Source organism: Hypanus sabinus, chromosome 19 (genome assembly GCF_030144855.1).
Source record: "Hypanus sabinus isolate sHypSab1 chromosome 19, sHypSab1.hap1, whole genome shotgun sequence".
NCBI lineage: Eukaryota > Metazoa > Chordata > Chondrichthyes > Myliobatiformes > Dasyatidae > Hypanus > Hypanus sabinus.
In genome coordinates, this window is record NC_082724.1 from 24,690,102 (window position 1) to 24,711,461 (window position 21,360).

The 21,360-nt window shown below is 41.5% G+C and overlaps 1 protein-coding gene across 2 annotated transcripts in view; it reads left to right on the forward strand.

Moving 5' to 3' along the window:
• flnbl (filamin B, like) overlaps positions 1 to 21,360 on the forward strand; it is a 128,670-nt gene that overhangs the window by 83,544 nt on the left and 23,766 nt on the right. For both annotated transcript variants that reach the window (XM_059944210.1, XM_059944209.1), the window contains 10 exons: positions 3,237 to 3,339; positions 4,634 to 4,774; positions 6,296 to 6,424; positions 8,015 to 8,188; positions 9,953 to 10,111; positions 11,744 to 11,947; positions 12,449 to 12,601; positions 12,994 to 13,116; positions 17,717 to 17,983; positions 19,146 to 19,283. In XM_059944210.1, coding sequence (XP_059800193.1) covers positions 3,237 to 3,339; positions 4,634 to 4,774; positions 6,296 to 6,424; positions 8,015 to 8,188; positions 9,953 to 10,111; positions 11,744 to 11,947; positions 12,449 to 12,601; positions 12,994 to 13,116; positions 17,717 to 17,983; positions 19,146 to 19,283 — 1,591 coding nt within the window. The remainder of the gene's footprint in view (positions 1 to 3,236; positions 3,340 to 4,633; positions 4,775 to 6,295; positions 6,425 to 8,014; positions 8,189 to 9,952; positions 10,112 to 11,743; positions 11,948 to 12,448; positions 12,602 to 12,993; positions 13,117 to 17,716; positions 17,984 to 19,145; positions 19,284 to 21,360) is intronic.

The window sequence follows — 21,360 nt, forward strand, 5'->3', positions numbered from 1 at the left end:
GGGTGGGTCTCGACGTGTGCAGGATGGGGTCAAGAAATTTCTTGAGCAGTGCTCAAGATTTTTCAAGATTGAATCCCGTGACTCTGAAAGGCTTTAATGTGTGTCACATTGAGGTGCTGAATTCCCAGCCTTCGTTGGAGCAGATGTGGAGATGGGAGAAAAGGTAGCGAATTATAACATCTAAAATGTTTGTCTACTAGGCATGGTGGTCATTCTCAGCTCAGGAGGAACTGTGTTGTGTGCTGTGAATGTAGCTTATAGGATTGAAGGAAGTACTAAATCTGCCTTTCACCTTTATTGGGGGTGCCATGAATGCAGAAAAGGGAAGAGATGGAAGTTCTTCATCTCTGGTTAAACTGAAAGAGATGTGGGTAATTCGAGAAACGGTGCAGAGTTGTGTGGGTCCTGACCCTTGCTCTGCTCAGGTTATTGGTGGCACTAAGAACCTGTTGTGAGAAACCACTTTGTGAATGGTACAGCAGGATAGTTGAATTGAAATCTTGACCACACATCCCCGCCACTCTGATACGATGTTTGGGAAATTTGCATTTAATCTAAATGTTAATGGGCTTTAAAACTGGTTTCTGGCTAAATGACTAGTCTCCAAGACCTGCAGTTTCTAATCTTGGGTATAAAAAGCAGAGGGTGATATTAATGCTGATATTCAAAGCATAAACACTTTGTATTTAAGAGCCACTTCAGATTGCTAGAAGGTGGAATGACAATGCAGTTTTAATTTCCATTTGGTGCTGTAACTAATACAAGTTGATAAGACATAGGTCATGGCATCAGACCTGTGAGTTTTGAGGTCTCAAGATTTCAGAATCTTACTTAATGGAATTTCAGGAGGGACACCAACTCTTCAAGTAACTGGTTAAAACCATTGAGTTTGGGCTGCTATAGAAAATGGTTTGGATAGAATACTTTCATTTGTACCTGGACGGTTGAAGTATGGGATGGAAGCTTGCTTGAACTTCTTCAGAACCCTGAATTAATTAATATTTCTGGACTGCATACATTGGGGAAAGATTTCCTTGTAGTATAGGTGTTGAAGAATATTAAATTGAGATGGAATATGCGATTGGTGGCGGGGGGGGGGGGGGGTGGAATTGTTGGTGGGAAAGGTGGGCCTGACAGGACAATGGAGTTCTATTAAATTGTGATGCAGAGTCTGCAGGTGTGTGGTCTTTATTATGTAGATTATGTGATCCACAGTTTTTCCCAGGCTGCTGCCCACTTGATCAGCTGCTCCAAAGTCTTATTGTCTGTTGTCTTTATCCACCTAAAGCAGATAACAGCAATCAATGTAGTGAATGCAGAGTAGTATCCTGTGCTTGAATTTCTCCTACATTTACGGTGTCTTGCCAGAAGGTCGTTTGGAGTGGAACTTTGTTGGGAACTAAAGCTGTTGTTCTGGTTAGAGTCCAGGAAAATCTAGAAATTAAATCTGGACCTTGCTTCCATTAAGAACATGTACCTGGAATACAGTGAAGATTCATCAGACTGATTCCTGGGATAAGAGATTGAGTTGACCGGAGCTGTATTTACTGAAGTTTAGAAGAATGAGTGGAGATCTCATCAAAATGTATAATATTCTGCCAGGGCAAAACAGACTTGATCTAGGAAGGATATTTCTCCCAGTTGGGGTGGGGGGGGGGGGGAAGAGGTCAAGAACAAGGTCAGTCTTAGGATATGGATCAAGACAGTTATGAGTGAAATGAGGAAATTGCTTCAGTCAATGAACCTGTGGAATTTCCTGTCACAGAAGGGAGCAGAGTCCAAGTGACTGAATATGCTTGAGGTAGTTGGAAGTTTAGGCAGGGCATCAGAGGGGGTATTGAGACAAGTTCAGCTGCAATTATATTGAAAAGCAGAGCACACAAAATATCTAGTTGACCATCTCTGAATGAAGGTGGGTGACATTTTTAAGAATTTGGGCTCAATTTCACAAAAGGCAATTTTATTCTGTATCAGTCTCAGATCTAAAACTGTATATTTTAGCGTGATGAAGAACGCTAGGAAAGAGACTGAATTCAGGAGGTTGTGTTAGGGTAGTTAAGGTCTCCCGAGAGCACCTGCCCATAAATTCAGCATTTTAAGAATGTGAGCAGAATTCATTTTTAACATGAGCCAGATTTTTGCAGTGCGGTTCAACAAAACATTCAAATGTGTTGCACCAAGTTGATAGGAGAAATGAGCACAATTATTTAATTGCGTTTCCATTCTGACCATCTTTGCTGCTTTAATATTCTTTCCAGGCACAAGTCAACTGGAACCCTTCCTAACTGGATTAGCACCTTGAGGACTTTCCCCACCCCTCGCCGCCTCCCCCCTCCCACCTGTTCTACACATATTGCACACCATAAATCAGAGGTCTCTTGATACCTGGCAATTAACAGGAGAAAACTCTCATTACAGCTGAATTCAGGCCAGTAGGAGCTCAACCTGTACAGAGAGTGTACCTGCTCCGGCACTAACACCAGGACCACTTCTGGGCTTTTTTTGTTGCTTCAGGTTTGGTGACTGCAGTTTGCCGCTGGCAGGATCTGGTCACATGCTCGCAACAACTAAACATGGAAATTGAAGGGAGTTATCAGGAGGCCAGACTGCATATGACCTGGCTGCTGTGTTCCAGTCATTTTGGACTTTTTGCATTGGTTATTCATTCTATTTTGCTTTCTCAGAACAGGGTGAAATTGCGGGTAAATTTACTTTGAAACACAAGGTCTTTGCAATTGAGATGTTTAGTCCAAAAACTCCTCGAAGGAATTTTATCCTTACCTGTACTAGAACCATTTTTTCCTCCCCTGCTCCCATCCACTGTCATTGATTTCTGGGAATGGAACATTTTGGTTTACAAATCCTTGTATCACCGATTCAGCACAATAACAGCGATTTATGTGCCTGGTGTTGGCAGTCTTGCAGATTTAATTGTTGGAGTCTAGGGTTTTATCTGTAATAGTTGCAATACTTGGTGATATTTACAATGAGAATTCGAACTCTGCAACCATACAATTAAATACTGAGGACATTTGCAGTTTTCAGTTTGTCCTACTTGTCCCCGAATGGGAATTGACAAGGAATTGGGCAAACTGAAAAAGTGCAATTTTTACAAGTTTTGTTTGTAAACAGAAATATAGTGTTTTCCATAGATAGTCAATACAGCAAATGTTTGGACAGTGCTGTGAAGTATTGATTGTTAAAATACCTCTGAATTCTTCAATGCCTTTATCAAGGTGCACGATGGCGCTTATGTGGGAGCTGATGAAATAGATCGATTGGGCTTGAGACCTTTTGATATTGTTATTCCCTTTGCTCTTAGGACTGGAGAGATTACAGGTAAGGTTTATTTCATAAATCAGGTAACAGATTTCTGCCTTGAATGAAATACTTAGTTTGAAAAGTTTGGAGCCAGCAAGTTACTTTGGTAGTGAGCTGGTGTGGACAAATTAGGACAAAGATGGCCTCTTGTGCTTTAATGATTCTATGAAACATTTTGAAATTTGTATTCTGAGGTTGATTTATGATCTGGATCAAATCAACTAATCTCCAAATCCCTCCCACTTGGCCATTTTGAAAGAAAAATTGAGTTGTATTTGCAGTGTAGTGTTTGTTTTGCTCCTAAGGGTGGATTATTTTTATAATTCCAACAGAACTGAATTTTATTTGGAAGTGCTGCAATTGCATGTGCAGGTAGCTTTTGTAATGAAACAGTTAATGTTTTGGCTCAATGTCCTTGTAACTCTGCTGCTCTGCAGAAGCTGCCTGATCTGGGTGTTTCTGGTATTTTCTTTCATATTCACGTTTTAAACTTGGCTTAAAAAAAAATTGAGGCCTAACTTCTGATCCGGTGTCAACCATTGATCAGAAATTATATTGGGTTGTGTTCACCATGCTGCTATGTTTCTGGACTGAAGTTTCAATGCCTCCAAATTAAATTCCCATTCGTAGAACTGTGCTTTAAAGGATTAACTTGTGCAATTGTTTTGATTAGCAATATTTCTAATATTGCAACTCGTTTCGTGCCTCCAGCTGGATTAGCAATGCTTTATTCATTAAAGCTGATGTGAAGACCATGCTTCGATAATTCTGCTCTGCACTGTAATGAGGGCAACGCAAATTTTCATTTTGAGTTCCATTTACCATGACAGTTTTGCTTATCGTTCACTTTGGACAATTGAATTATTTTGGAAGCTGTTTTAATGATGCTTGTTTTTTTTTACTTGTAACAAGTTGCAAAGCCAATCATTTTTATTTGAAAGTGCAGAAGCCAACTTTTTTTCTGTATGAAAGCCAATAGCATTTCAGTTGCAATGCAAAGGATGCCTTCCATTGCCATTTTTGTAGTTGGTGCGGGGTGAAACGTATCCAAATCCGGAAGTGTCACATTTCTCAATCCTGTGTCAAATGAACATTTTTGAAAGAAAGAATTTTAGTTCTAGTTGGGCCAGACTGATGAGTAAATTAGACATGGTGATCCTTCAATGAATTAAAGCCTTTACTTCAGAACTATGTAATGGGGTAATTTAATTGTTGTAAACACGGAACCAAATATGTTATGTAATTCATTAAATTTGCATCTTTAAACTTAATCTGGAATTTTCAACTGGTTTGGTTACCTCTGTGTATTTAGGTGAAGTTCACATGCCTTCAAACAAAACTGCCAAACCAGAAATAATTGATAATCATGATGGTACAGTAACAGTCAAGTACGCTCCAACTGAAGCTGGACTGCATGAAATGCACATAAAGTATAATGGAAATCATATTCCAGGTATGTTTCTCTTTCGAGGTCTATGTAGTAGAACTACTTTGAATGTAGGGAGCCATGAGATTTTATCTATAGATGACGTTGAACTATTTTAACCTTATTACTAATCTCATCCTATTGTGCCTGGATGTGAAAGCTAGTTAATATCTAATCCATCTTAACACTCAGCTGCAATTTTAATCATTCTGCAAACCTAGCTTGTATTTTTAAAGTGATACACTACGTTCGCTGTTGTAAATTCTACAGTCTCCAAGAAAAGAGCAAAATTGTAAACCCTGTCATACCTATAATCTGAAGCTAAAATGCTGCATTGCAAACTTGCTAGTTAATTATTCTCAGCAGAAAGGAAGAACTGCAGAAATTGAGGTGTGTATTGCTAGCAAGGCAAGCCTGAGCCTGAACTGCTGCTGCTGTAAAATGAAGCCTCTCTTGTGGAGCCTGACAGGACTAGATTGTTTCGGGTTGGGGTCAGGTATCAATATAACCTGTCAGATTTAGAGTGGCCATGCTTGCTTGGGGTTTTATTTTCTACAGATAAATGAGGGTCTAATCTCAGTGAAGCTGTTAAAAGACAATGCAGATTCAGATTTTTGGCCCAGATAAAACAATACTTATAGATGGGTTGATACTTGCCATTTCCATGTATCTACTCTCAACTAATTAAAACAATAGACATTGGTTGCTAAGGAAACCGACATGTTGATGCAATGTTTCTTCAAACTCCTTGCACCTACAGTGAGGTAATGGTGGCAGAGGTAATTAATATTCATTAGTGGAGTGTGATTTAATCAAATGGGATTCCTTGATCCAGATGTTTGAGTTGGAACTCAACTGGTGGTTTTTTTTTTCCCCCATCTTGCTCCTTCTTGGGCCTGGTAAACCAGGAGAAGTTTAGGAGCTGGGTGGATCACTTTCCACAATTGCATAGATAGAGTGGACAGCCGGAGACTTACTAGAGAGTGGAAATTACTGATAGGCAAGAGTGGTGGGTCGAAGAACACACTGCCAGGTGTGAAGGTAGATGCAGGTACATTAGAGCCCTCTAAGACTTGTAGATGGGCACGTGGCTAAAAGAAAAATGGAGGACTATGTCAGAGGGTAGCATTAAGATTGATCTTTCAGTAGGTTAAAAGGTTGGCACAGCATTGTAGTCTGAAAGGACTTACTGTGCCTGTATTGTGTACGTTCTTGGGCAGGGGTTCCCAACTTCTTTAACGTCACGGATCCCTGCTGGGACCCGCTGGTCTACAATCTAATACTTCTGACTACTAGCCCCTGACTTCCTCTTGCTGCCTTGAACGTTCCTGGTCAGCGTGAACCCTATCCCCAGGTAGACGGTGACTTGACGCTAGTAGATTTAGCACTATTGTCTCAGTCATTACGGTTAAATAAATGCAAGCATTTAACCAAGCTATACTTCAACTTTAGATCTTTGGTCTTCATTGTATTGTGGTGGCCATTTTTTTTTGTATGCTTAAAGCTGAATGTACAGATGATGTGAGCATTGTGTTTGATTATTTTCAGAGAGCCCACTTCAGTTCTATGTTAACTATGGAGGCAGTGGACAGGTGTCTGCCTATGGCCCGGGACTAGTCTATGGCGTTGCCAACAAGCTGGCCACTTTCACAATTATAACGGAAGATGCTGGAGAGGGTGAGAATCCTTGCAAAATGGAACCAAATGCTGTGCACCCTTGTGGGGTTGAGGATATTGGGCTGATCTGTACATTTGTCATTTTTGAATAAAAATGCCCTGCACATAGAATTGTGAAAAGACAACACAGAAAGGAGTCTCTTGGCCCATTTGAGTTGGGTATCAGCACTGACCAAGCACCCATTTGTAACATACTAAATTCCACCCAACTCTTTACTTTCTCCACACTCCCTTCAACTTTATCTCAACCCCCCCCCCCCACCCCCATGCCAAACTAAGTTCTCCCACTCACTGTAAACTAAAGGTGATTTAGAGGGCCATTGAACCTGATAACCCAGAGGTAAGCCACGAGGGTGTGGAAGAACATGCAGATAGTGTCATGGCCAGTCCAGTGGAGCAGTGAGGCAGCAGCTCTGTCATTCAGTACACCTAAACTGTTTACTTCATTTGCGCTTGACCACTGAACATTACAACTTGAACCAGTTGTGCTTGCACACTGAACTTGTCAAAAATGGTGAAGCACGTTGCTGTATTTGCAGTGGTACCAGTCCTAGTGCATCTCCCAGTGAATACCTTGCATTGCACCCGTCAACAATTTTCTAAAGCAAATTTGTACCAACTCTAGTTTCGGGTTTCAAAGGTACATTTTAATGTCAGAGAAATACATACAACATACATCCTGAACTTTTTTTTACTTCGCAACCATCCACAAAAACAGGAGTGCCCCCGAAGAATGAATGGCGGTTTAATGTTAGAACCCCAAGGCCTCCCTCCCACACTTGAGCAGCAACAAGCAATGATTTCCCCCCTCCCCCACCAGCAAAAAAAGCATTGGTAACCCCCACCGAGCACTCAAGCGTGAGCAAGCATCAATAGACACAGAGTTGCAGTACCCCAAGGACTACTTGTTCACCTGGTAATTTGACATACCACAGGTTCTCTGTCTCTCCTTAAGGGAGGAAGAGGTGTCTCCATTTCACAGTGAGAGGGGAGACATAACAAACAACTTGCTGATTTATGATGTTAAAAGTCCGTTGTGTCGCTTTTTTCCGAGCTCTGTACCCAAAGAACCCGGGTCTCTGGGCACACAGCCAGCTCGCTGCTTTCGATCTTCCTTCTCCCACGACACACCAGTCTCCAGCAGCGGCACCGACCTAGAGTCCGCCTGCCTCCAGAGCCGTGAAATCCCAGAACCTTGAAGGCATGCTAGTCTTCTGGGCCGCGTCCTTGGTATGTCGAAAAGTGGCCAGTCGTAAGACCCCCGAGAGTGGGTCCCATCCTGCAAAGAACCGAAGTCAGCGTGTAACTCCAGGTCAGGGTCCTCAAAAGAACCCTGAAAGGGGAAAATAGAGATACTAAATATAGAAATAGAGCTGTTTCTGAAGATGCGAGCAAAGGATTCGCCACTAGGCGCCATTGTCCACCTGAGCTCCTCACTAGTTTAGGGAAGGTAAAATGAGAAGTCATCTGATTTGTATGCCTAAGATAAATGCTGCCGTTAACTGCGGTTATTGGTCCGCCATATTTTGTAGAAGATGTATATTGTTTACTAAATAGATTGCTTCAGTACTTGTTTCTCCCCTCTTGTAGGTGGTCTGGACTTGGCTATCGAAGGACCTTCCAAGGCAGAAATCAGCTGCGTAGATAATAAGGATGGGACATGTACAGTGTCCTACTTTCCAACCCTGCCGGGTGACTACAGTATCCTTGTCAGATATAATGAGAAGCACATCCCTGGAAGTCCTTTCACTGCCAAAATCACAGGTAACGCAGGTTTCGTGTATGAAGGAATTGTAAGCAGGCTGGAACATTTCTGTTAGGGTAGATGTCATGTTTTGGATTTCCATTACGAAAACCATTATTCAATTTGCAGGGTATAGAGACAGTTGACCACAACTCGCTCCAACAGAATAATCATGTCCAATGATCTTGGGACTTTGGGGAAAGTTTGCTGCATTACGAGATCTGTTCCTCTCCTCTTGCTCCCTCACCCCCTCCGAGATCCTATTATCTCTTCAGCTGCGGATTTAACTGTTTTGTTGCTGAAGAGCTCTTCGGATTATAACATCTGGTTTGCAGGATTCTCCAAATAGCTGGAATGTGGGGTTGAAGTGGGATCTGGGATCAGCCACGATCCCGGAACAGACTTGATGGGCCAAATGGCCTAATTCTGCTCCTGTGTCTTATTGTTAACATTACTTCAAGGATCTACTATCAACCACTTCATGGCATTGGCAGTGAACTGGTATTTTGTATGTTAAATCATTTGGCCTCAAGAGTAGAATGGGAATTGAGTGTCAATCTGCTTTTCCTGATCTATCCAAGATTAAATTTAGAGAGTAGAGTTCAAGTAAGTTCACAAGTATGAAAAACTCTGCAGATGCTGGAGGTCCAAAGCAACACACACAAAATGCTGGAGGAACTCAGCAGGCCAGGCAGCATGTAGGGAAAAGAGTACAGTCAAAGTTTCAGGCTGAGACCTTTCATGGGGACTGAGAAGGAAGGGGGGAGATGCCTGAATCAAATGGTGGGGGGGAGGGCAATGAGGCTAAATGGAAGGTAGTAGGTGAAGATTGGTTCATGGGAAAGGTCAAGGACTGGAGAAGAAAGAATCTGAGAGTGGACAATAGGAGAAAGGGAAGGAGGAGGGGTCTCAGTGGAGAAGTTATAGGCAGGTAGAAAAAGTAAAATGTTAGAGGTGAGGGGGATTTTGTTCACCAGTAGAAGAAATCAATATTCATAACATCAAGTTGGAGGGTCCCCAGGTGGAATATAAAAGTTTTGCTCCTCCACACTGAGTATGGCCTCCTCTTGGCACATGAGAGGGTATGGATCGACACGTAGGATTGGGAATGGGAAAGGGAATTAAAATGTTTCCCCACTGGGAAGTCCTGCTTGTGGTGGGATGACGTGGAGGCGCCCGTCAGAGTGGCCCCCTAATTTACCACAGGTCTCACCAATGTCGAGGGGGCCGCTTCGGGATCACTGGACACAACAGATAACCCCAGCAGATAGGCAGATGAGGTGTTGCCTCACCTGGAAGGTCAGTTTGGGGCCCTGAATGGAAGCAAGTTTGTTGTTTGTTTTTCTCCCCTGGTTTATTACATTGAGAAGATGTATTTTTTAAGCAGCTACAACTAAGTTGAAAACTATTAAAAAAATAATCTAATCCATTACACATTACACATCTTGCATTACACATTAGAAATGAGACGTGTAAGGGTATTTCAGGGAAACAAGTTGAGTTATCATTCAGTACTTTATAAGTTATGGAAGAAGTTCAAAGTGTAGAAAGTGGATATTGCACATGGCAAATTCTAACCATTTCTTTTACTCTAGTGAAATTTGAAATTCAATAATATTCATGGGGGGACATGAAAATGAACGTGTTTGGTGTGAATGGGGGCTTCACTGAACCTGAAGCACCTGAATTGTTGGAAATTTTCCTTCAGGGATGGGGGAAAAATGTATCCAAAACAATTACAAAAAGATGGATTGAAAATCGCCTTGTTTCTCCCCCCCCCCCAGAGGACAGCAGGCAAAAGTCACAAGTCAAGGTTGGCTCGGCTGCTGACATCTCCTTGGATATCAATGAAAGTGATCTCAGCCTGCTGGTCGTCAGTATAAAATCTCCATGTGGCCAAGATGAGCCATGCCTGCTAAAGCGATTACCTAACAACCATATCGGTAAGTCCAATTCAGTGCCCCGTCACTGGAACCAAAGGAACTGAACTCTTCAGAGCACCTAAAGCATGTTGCAGACGCTATAAACCTGAACTTAAAACACCCCAAAATGCTTGAAATGCCTCGGTCTCGGAGTTTCTATGGATTTTAGTGGAGCTTCTGTGTCATAAGTAGATATGAGAAATATTGAGGGGGGAAAAAGGTCAGAAAACATCAGTGGATAGCAAGTTAACATTTTGAGCAGCCAACCCAAAATGTTAAGCACTCTGTCTGACAGACATTGCTGTGACAAAGCACCTTTTGTTTAAGAACTTGAAGTTTACCCATTCAGTTTGCCTTTTGACTTGCAAAGTAAAAATGTGGCAAGTTCTGGATCTGAGCACATTCATGCTTAAGTTGTACACTGAGGTTGTTGGAAATCCATCCCCAGTCAAATGCAATGCAGGGGATGCTAATTAGCTGGGATACATCAGGACCTGTACATTTTGCTCCAATTAAGCGGCTGCCCCAATTTGACTGAAGTTTCATAGAAATAGTTGAAATGATATATTTTTTAAAAAAAGACAAAATACTGTTTAACTGAGTAACAAACTCTGTATTTAAATGAAATACAGAACAAAGTAGAACATCAATACGAGGACAGTACCGTAAAACTGTATTAGTTCCTAACTGGTATTGACGGAGGAATTGATCTGCCGTGTTCTTTTGAACAAAATCAGCGCAGACACCTTATGTACGGTAGATAATGGTTTGTCTTCGTACAATTCTATCAATGATTGTATCCTCCAAATCTTCGTTATCATTGTAACATTCAAAATGATTAGACTGTAGATGGCTTTGTATTCTTCATAGTTTCTAGCTTGAAGTGAAGTTATTTCATTTTCACTGCTGGCCTTATTTGGGGTCTATGCATCAGAACACTTGAAACTCCAGTGAACAAAACAGTTCTGAATTGTCGTCTTGTTCTTGCCAACTGTGACAAAAATTACTACTTTTGAACACAAGTACCTGTAACCTACACTACTCCAAAAACGTGTTTGCTCTCAGCACAGTTTAGTGCCCAGCGGCCACACAAGCGTGCGTGCCTGACGCTATTTAGAAACTGATCAGCACCAGCCTCCTGCCTCAATTAATGGGCATAGTCTCTGTATCAATGAAGGGAATCCCAGCTAATTTCTTTTTTTTTGTTAAGACTTGTCCCAAGTAAGAACTGGCCCAGTTAATTGGAATCCTCTATATTTTGTAACCTCAGTAGTCTTTAGGGTTCAGATACAGTAGATACAGTGTGCGTATGTGTCTATTGACAAGAGATTAATATTTCACATTTCACGTTAAGCACATATTTCATGGCATATTTATTCAAAACTTTTCAGTTGCCTGGAGAAATTTTGCTGTACCCAGATTCTGGTGAAAAGGGGTCAAATTGCCAACTATTGAGCAAGGAGACTGAAGGGAATTTTACAGTGGATTTAAGAGGAGATGAAGATGCACATCGCAAACATTACTTCAGACTGAAGTTACACTTTTACTAGTGGTGGCTGTTGGTTTAGAGGACGTGAACGATTTTTACAAATCCTAAGCTAGAAGTTGAGGATGGATAAAGATAGTTGTATTAACAATGTTCTTTACTACCAGGTATCTCCTTCATCCCACGAGAAGTTGGTAAACACCTTGTAAGCATCATGAAAAATGGGAGGCATGTGGAAAATAGTCCAATTGCCATTATGGTAGGTCAGTCTGAAATTGGAGATGCCAGTAGAGTCCGGGTCTCTGGAGAAGGATTGAAGGCAGGACGTACGTTTGAAATGTCTGACTTCATTGTGGACACTAGAGATGCAGGTAAGATTAGGAAAGGGCTATTTCCAGAAAGCAAAATGATTTTCTAACGTGTATTTCCAATAATTTATAATTCAGAAATGCATTGCAGGAAAAAGGCCATTGACATGGTTTAACTTGTTTGGCCATCTACCTCCCCTTCGGGCCACAATCTGTTTAACCCCATTTCCAAATTTACTTTAAATGTTACCAAATCCCACGTGAAACTGTCAAGTCCTTTTTTTTTTTGCTGCTTGGGAAGAATTGCTTTTGGCCTTGAAAGTGCTTTCACACAGTATTAAATAACAAAGGTAATAAATATCTATTTTTTAAACTTGGACTTTTTATGATCTCATGAAGAAACAACAAGAAGCTGGGGTAAGTGGATTATAATGGTGCTTTCTGCTAGAATGCTCTACTCTTATATTGTATTGCTTTAAGTATCTGGGTAGATTTTTGAATATTCAAAATCAAAACATCCTGAAATGTATTCCCTTTGTATGTAACCATTGCTCTCACTTATAGGTTATGGTGGGCTTGCATTATCAGTTGAAGGCCCAAGTAAGGTGGATATTAACACAGAGGAGACAGAGGAAGGTACCTGCAAAGTTTTGTATTGTCCAACTGAGCCTGGCACCTACATAATTTACATCAAGTTTGCTGAACAGCATGTACCAGGTATGAGAAGCAAGCTACAAAATTAGCATCCTAATCTCTTGTGTTGATGGCTTATAGACAAAACAATCGATCGTCTACTTAACAATGTTATTTAACCATATGATTTAAGTTTAATGAGGAATCTCACACTTAACTAAATAAAATACTTGTACTTCAAAAATTAGTGTATATCAATTTACACCATATTTTTTTGAAATGAGGACTAATTTCATGACTGATTTTTTTTTTGTACGATACTCCAGACAGTAAGATTAGATTTTTATTCATTATTCAAGCGTTGCTGCATTATGTAGAAATTCAGTGAATTAAAACAAAACCGCAGTGCTGTCTGTGTGTCGGAATAATGGTGGAATTGGAGATGAATGTAAAGAAGAGACTTGTATTCTTTGCAGGGAGTCCATTCACGGTCAAGGTAACCGGTGAAGGCAGAGTAAGAGAGAGTATCACTAGCCGGCGACGGGCTGCGTCTGAGGCAACGGTTGGAAGCATCTGTGATTTGAATCTGAAGATTCCTGGTAAGACTGGAAGAATTGTTTGGAATTTACTATCAGTAAAGCTATTTGGACTGTATTGGCATAACTGACTGTATTGGCATAATTGACTGTAATTTGTGTAATTGGCATAACAGGGCATTTACTGTATAACCAAGGACCCTTAATGAAAGTTGGGTGCCGATGTACCATTTTAAACACCATCAAAGCAGTATGAATGGTGGAAAATACCATCCAATCTCTTTAAATCTTTGCATAAAGAATAACTTTAAAGCAAAGCTGTGAGATTTTCTAATCCTCCAACGCTAGTTCTAATAATCCAGCCCAAGGTTAAATGAATTAATCAGATAAATTGCTTTTGCTTCTGAATACAGTGCATTGAATTCTTTCTAAAGGGCACAAATGTGAAGAATTAGTTCGTGTTTACAGTTTTGAGGAATGTGCTGTGGCAGCATTTTGATTCTGAAGACTTTCCAGCCTTTTGTTTTCCTTTTCCACTGATTTGAATGTCATTTCAGTTTTATGGTAAAGTAAGACCAAGTATGTTTCAGAAGCTGAAGCTTGCAAAGCAGTAGCTTTGCTAATGTAATGGCTAATATTAATAATACCATCGATTACCTGAACTGAAGCACAAACTCTGTTGAAACTTTATTTGTGTTGAAGATCACAGCAGCTGAAATTTAGTTGCCCCTAGTTCCTAATGAAACCAAATCAAAGGGTGGGAGTGAAAGAAGGGAGATTATTAGAAAACTATTCAAAATATGTAATCCGCCTAGAGTCAAGTTTAATCTATTTTGGTAACTTAATTTTGGATATTATGAAATCATATTCATAATGATTAATGACCTTTATTGCATTCATGTGACAACTGCCCTGAAATGTTTACAAGTCTGATATACAAAATTCTGCATTCCCCTCATTCATAGCATTGTATGTGGGTAGAGCAAATTAACTATCATCAGCATTGCCTTTTCGGCTATTCTAGGCTAGTCAAAGCTGTATGATTGTAGAGCATGTAATTATAGAATTTTATCTAGGTCAAAATCATATGATCTGTATTAGACAAGCTTAAAAGTTAATGCATGAAAACTGAAATGCAGCTGTGCTCTTCTAAAATACAACTTGTTTCCTGTCTTTCCTTTCCAATTCTTCTTAGTGACTTGGTTCCAACTAACGGTGGCTCGGGAGCAGCTCTGTCACATGCATTCAGACTTTTTCAGACAACTTGTACTTTCTTGTGTGTTGAAAGTATGGATATTCACCAGATTCAGTGTGAAAAACCTGAGGACCCAACTAGCGTCCAAAGTCGACCTTTGCCCTCCTTGCTTGGCCAACTTGGCCAGGAAGAACCTAACCTGTTCAGTGCAAGGGCATTAAGGTCGGAGGGTGCGTTTCGGCACTGGGCATGTGGATTCTGAGGTCGGCAGAATGTGCTCATTTTTAAATTAGCCAGCATGTTTCCGTCAGTGGTTGTTGCATGAATGAGAATTTCCTTTCCTTAACATGGCATGTTACACAAATATGCTTGCAGTCTCATTTTTCTAAATGCAGGGTCCTTAAGGAAGTTGTGGGACAATTGCATGTGGAAGAGGGTTCTTAACTTTTGCCCTCTACCAAGATTATTACTTGCCTCTCTGTCTTTCGCTCTTTATTTTAGTTAGCCTCTTGCCTGCAGTGTCAATTTTAGAAATACTTAGTTTTGGTTCTTCATCTGAGTTTCCAAGTGATGAACTGCTTGTTGCTAGGATGGCTTTTTTTTGTGTGGTCAAATCAAAACCTTTACTAAATTCAGCCATTTGTTTGCTGTGATCTATTAATAAGGGTTATAATTTACTAACATTTCTAGATTCAAGGAAGATGCAATTTTAGAGGACAGTTTTTGTCCATGGAAGCAATTTCCTTCTCGGCATTGTCCTCCATTTAACTGTTTTGAACAACCTCACATGATTTGTTCAGCCTAAATCAGGAACCCAAGTGCAGACTGGGGTTAGAAGCTGGCTACAGGGTCTCTCAAGGTGCTCCTGACTGATCTGAGAAACACTTCAGCTCTTCACTCCTGTACTCCCAGTAAACTTTCACCATCTTCTCCATTTGCTTATCAGGAATCTGTCGTCTTCAGCCTTAATGTTCTGACTCTGCCTCAGTTCCCCATTGGAAGAGTTTCAGAATGTTTTCACATTGTCAAATTTAAATGGGTGACCTTTTTTTTTTAAAAATGTTAATCCAGCTCCAGAACTTCCCACAAGGGCAGATGTCTTCTCCACGCCCATCCTTCAGTATCTTTTGGGATCTGGTCAAGATGGCACCAAGCTGTGACATCCTTCAGGGTCTTGGCTGGTAGTTTTAATAGGTTTGTAGGGTTGGTTTGTGGAGAGATAGGAGTCAGGTTAAGGTTTAGGGATAAGAATAAGGGTTGGAGGTCGGCGGTAGTAAATGAAAATCCGAACAGGATCCAGTGTTTGAAATCCAGGTCAGAGCGCTCAGCGATCAGAAACAGGTGATCCCGGAAGCCGGGTGGGCTGGCACAGAGGAGACTAGTGATTTCCCCCAGATTGTGGAGTCCCTGGTCCGAACTCCATGCAAGCAGCAGTCATGAGGACAGGGACCACCCCTCCCCCCCCCCCCCCACTCCCCCAGTCACTAGGATCAAAGATCCAGGAGTCCGGAAGTCAGTGCCTTCAAATCCTTGATCGACAAGTCCTGGGGTGGATACCCAGCAGCTGGCAAAGTCTGGAGGGCAAAGCCAAAAGTCTAGTTGGGAATAGAGGGTGGAAAAGGGGCTTGTTTTGTTATTATTCGGTGATCGTATCCTGCTGAACATGGCGGGTATGCCATGTTGCTGCTGGCATGTGTGGTGACACTGGCAGCTCCCCTCGGCCTAGTCTTCGGGTATGTTGAATGTTAATGCAAATAATGCATTTCACTCGTTTCAGTTTACGTGTGGTATATCTGAATCTGCCAGGATCTTGATACAAACTTACAAAATTTGAGAGGCATTATTGGAGAGTTAGTATCCTCCAACTGCCCTCTTTCTCTACCCCCCCCCCCAACCCCCTCTCAAAAAACCTGAAATGTCTAATACTAGAGGGCCAACATTGAAGGTTAAGGGAAGGTAAGTTCAGAGGATATATGTGGAGCAAATTTGACACGGTGATGGGTATCTGGAATATTGCCAGAGATGGTGGCAGGAGCTGATACGACTCTGGAACAGGCAATGAATATGCAGGCACTGGAGAGATGCAGATTGCACAGGGGTGAGGTGTCAGTAGTCGAACTAGTTGCCGTAACATCATGGGCCCACAGACCTGTTCCTGTGCTGTACTGTTCTATGTTCAATCTTTTGGATCTTGGTAGACCATGAGAAGGGTGGAGAATGTGTGGTTTGCATCTCATTGCATTCAGAACTTTTTGTATCCCTCGTTGGAGAAGTTCTTAACCCTTTAGGGAAGTTTGGTTTTCTAGTCTGGCAGGATTTGTTGGTTAGGAATTTGGCTCTTCCTTGTCCTCTCCTTTGTCCTAAGCCATATTCCTGACATCTAAAGAGGATTTGCTGTAACCATGATGGGAGTAACAGTTGTTGCTGTATCAATAACAGAATAACATCCCAAGAGGCTTTCAGACTTGCAGTTTCCCAAAGGTTGTTAGTGATCTAGGCAACAACTGGGAGATTTCCTGTCTCCTTCCAAAAGTAACACTTCTGGCAGTGGCAGCTGCAAACCCGATGTGCAGAGCTCAGTAGGCAGAGGATGGAAACTTGCAATGGAACGGGCTATCCCTTCCGGCAGCACATTGCTTTCACGTTAGAGGGTGGAGGTTAGGATGATCAAAATCTGGTTCAGGGTAATGTGCTTGCAGCAACCTCATCTCAGTTGACTTTGGCTGTGATCATGTATTGTGGTTGGAAATGGTGCTGAGACATTTTCCCTCCATAGTTGCTAGTCAGCACTTGAATGCAGTGGAATGTAGTTTTGAAGCTTGGCATCTTCACTTAGAGAGGAAGTGATCATTTCACTACCTGGAGAATCCCTATGGTCATGGGTGAACTGGTGACAACTTGGCCCCTGTCCTAGAGAGGTGCTGAAAAATTCTGAGTGTTTCTATGTGGCACGGATGTGGGCTTTAGTTTTGCAAAACACGATTCTGCAGAGTCCAGATAAATTTGCAAATGATTTGAGTAAAACCTCATTCTCCCCGTCTCCTGTCTCCAGTTGACCACTAGAAATTAGTTGAAGGTTAGACTTGTCCTCGGTCTTTTTCACCATTGACTGTGCAGGTTTGTATCGCAATCATAGAGCTTTCTAAACTTGTTGAAACTTGGCCAATAAGATTAGTGTTAAGTTTGTCATCTTGAACCCCAATTCTGCCTATTTGATTTGGACCACCTATTCTCAATAGAGAAACACTTGCTTGGACTTCTAGCAGTTATAGTCATGGCGTTCTCATGCCAGAGGAACTCAGGCTGTTTGGACTATAAAACCTCTAAGATTCCACACTGATTTTTGTCAACTTTTTGTTTTGTTTTATGGCAAACGTGTCCTTCATGGCAAATCATTAGGCTTCAGTTAGTTTGGCAGCAAGTGCCATCTTTTAGTTCCACTTAACCCATTTTGTTCCTCCTCCATAGAAATTGATGTCCACGACATGTCTGCTCAAGTGACCAGTCCCTCTGGAAAGATTAACGAAGCAGAGATCACGGAAAGTAGCAACCACATCTACTGTGTCAGATTTGTGCCACAAGAGATGGGTGTGCACACGGTCAGTGTAAAATATCGAAATCGGCATGTCCCTGGCAGTCCTTTCCAATTCACGGTGGGACCACTTGGTGAAGGAGGAGCTCGAAAAGTGCGAGCCGGTGGCCCAGGGCTTGAACGAGGCGTAGTAGGAGTCCCAGGTGAGTTCCTGATGTCGCCTCTGGTTATGATGTAGTTTGTTACTTCTGGTTGAAAGATTTCTCTTGGTTTGTTACAAAAGACCACGTGAACGGCATACTAAGTGTTTCCATGTGGAACAATATTTGAACATGGCAAGTACATATTAACAATCCTGGTGCACAAAGTTTGTTTGGTGATCATTGTCAAGTTTTTCCTTTGACATTTTTTTTAAGACGCTAATATTGACTCTCTAGTTTATTTTTATCCACATGTTCTGCTCGGGTTTGGGTTCACCAGGTCAATCCTCCCTTTGCTCCTTCTGGTTTATTCGCTGTGTTAATTAGGACAATGTTAACAGTATTGGTTCAAGAGCTCTCGTCTCACACATACGTAATCTTGTGTGAAGCTGAATTTTTTTGGAAGAGGAACTTGCCCAATTGTTTGCCAAAGCTCCCAAGTACCAGCACCACATTGTACTTTCTAGGTGGGTCTGCCACCTGCCCAAACACTGGGATCATTTGTCTATGTTGATGCAACTTGACTATAATTCCAACTGAGAAACTTGAAGGGGAAGCAGGATGGTTATCCTGTGCTGATGGCAGTAGTGCCCAATGGATCAGGAATTAGTGTCTCGAAGCTTAAGGTTTCTTCCATCAGGTGTTGCATAGCTCTCTCTTAGTTAGACCGCTGCCGTTTAGGACACCCAATTTCTAGTTTGCTGTTTCCGTAATTTTTTTTTTGGACCAGTCATGGTTGTTAGCCCTGAGCTGAATCCCCAAACTCGGAGGAATGGTGGACCACTCTTGGTCTGGCCTTCTATCCTTTGACTTGATTGGCATAGGTGCCCCTACCAGGAGTCAAAGCACAAAGTCCTGACTCTAGGCTACATAGCTCTCCAGGTCATTGAGGCACACAAGCCTCCAAACCATGACAAGGTTGTGGTCCTCTTGAAGGAAATGGGTGGAATTTGAAATGAGCCTGGCCTCCTGAGAGTAATAAAATTTAACTCCTTGCTAATTAGTCAGTCAGGGACTTGAATATAAACCTTCTACTTTGCATGGCAGTTCATATCTTTAAAAGAGGACTAAACATAATTCAAATAGTCCATCAGTTAAACTAGAAGTTGAAGTGTACAAGAAATGCTAAAAGATTGAAATTATTTCTTGCAATACTTGTTCACAGCTGAATTCAGTATCTGGACACGAGAAGCTGGCGCAGGTGGACTGTCCATCGCTGTGGAAGGACCCAGCAGAGCAGAGATATCCTTTGAAGACAGAAAGGATGGATCTTGTGGTGTGTCATACATTACACAGGAGTCTGGTGAGTAAGTCTGTAGATGTTTGTAATCCAGAATTGTTTTTTCAAGGGTGGATAGATTCATCTGAATTTAGATTTTTTTTGCCTTTTGTCATGAGACCTAATCCACAATGTGCATCATCAGCTTCTGAAGAAAATGCCTTCACTCTGACTGTGCATCGTTTTGGTCACTTTGCCCTTCTGGGCTCACACACGAAATGCTGGAGGGACTCAGCAGGCCAGGCAGCATCCATGGAAAAGAGTACACAGTCGACATTTCAGACCGAGACCAGTCATCAGGACTGGTGAAGGGTCTCAGCCCCAAACATGGGCTGTTTACTTTTCCTCAGATTGCTACCTCTCCAACATTTTGTGTGTTGCTTTGGATTTCTAGCATCTGCAGAGTTTCTCATGTTCAGAATTCTCTCTCTCCAGATTTCTTTACCATTTTGGCTGGGCTTGCTGATTTATAAATATAACATTAAAATGCACCAGCCAATAAAAGGCATTGACTTAGTTGTGATATTCAGTTTTATCCTTTTAACCCTAATTAACAACCACGGCAGAAAACATAACTGAACCAAAACTCTGTCATAAGACTATAAGACATAGAAGAATTAAGCCATTTGGCCCATCAAGACCCCTCCACCATTACATCATGGCTGATTTTTTTATACCCCTTAACTCCACTATGCCACCTTCCATAACCTTTGATGCCTTGACTAATTGAGAACCTAATCACAGATTCACCATCCTCTGACTAAAGAAATCTTTCCTCACCTCTGATCTAAAGAAGGGAGATGAGGAGAGATTTATTTATGCCTCTTTCTCTACTTGTGTAAAATTATGCATCTTTCTTTGGACAGCCCCTCCTTTGGATGATGACTTCCACTCCAGTTTTGTGGGTTCAAAGGCTAATGTGGGAATTCGCCCATGTAGGGCAGGAAGAATTTGATAGGATATGAGGGTAGATAGTTTAATAAAGAGTCCTGTACCTGAAACATTACTGTTTCTCTTTCCACTATTGCTGGACCTGAACTTTGCCAGCATTTTCTATTCTGATTTATACCATGTTTGCTCCTTCATCCTTGTTTTCAAATCATTCAATACTCTTGCTTCTCCTTTGCAATCTTACACTCTACCTCTACATTTGAGGTTCTTGATTATTAGGCCATAAGACAACGGGGCAGAATCTGGCCATTCTGCCCATCAGGTCTGCTCCACCATTCCATCATGGGTGACTTACTTTCCCTCTCAACTGTATTCTCCTGCCTTCTCCCCGTAACTTGTTGTTGTTGATTATATCATTGCCAAAGGATTAAACTCTTGGAATTCCCCACTCTATCTCTTCATAACTGTCAGCCCCGGCCAAAAGAATTAAATACTCCCTCAAGTTAAGCTAGCCGGCTGGTGGAGTAGTGGCATCAGTGCCGGACTCCAGAGCGAAGGCTCCCGAGTTCAAATCCAGCCGGCCCCCTTTCACACTCTCCATCCGTGTTGGGTGTCAAGCTAGCAACTTGGCCTCGTAAAGATAAGAAAGCCTGCTAAAAAAAAATGCCATCGCCAAGGTGTCCCGATGATTCCACTCGAAGTTAAGGGCTGCCTTTCTTCAAGTTAAGCTTTTCTTTGGTCCTTATTTTTTGGCTGTTGACTTTGGTTTGACCTGGTAAAGTTTTGGACTTGTACAGAGTTACTGAAGCTATGCAAGCATTTATGGTATAAACCTAATTTTATAATTCTGTATTAATTGCATCAACGTCACAATCAGTAGCATTTGGCAATGCAGAACTTGTACATTATAATAGCAGGTTTGAGATCCCGTGTCAAGCAGAAACCATCCAGTAGAGAGTCACCTATTAATGAACTAATAAGTTGATGCCTTTATGCATTTTATATTCATAAAAATGGTAAACTGAATATTCTGCAAACAGTTAATCTGTCTGAATAAGATAAATGGTTAAATCCTCAAAGATGAATGTATTGTTCAGTACATTCCTATGTATCCTAACTCATTCATTATGTGCTTTATTGTATAATGTGGGTGATCATGATCTTTCCATGACCATGATCATTTTTGGTGAATCTTTTCTACAGAAGTGGT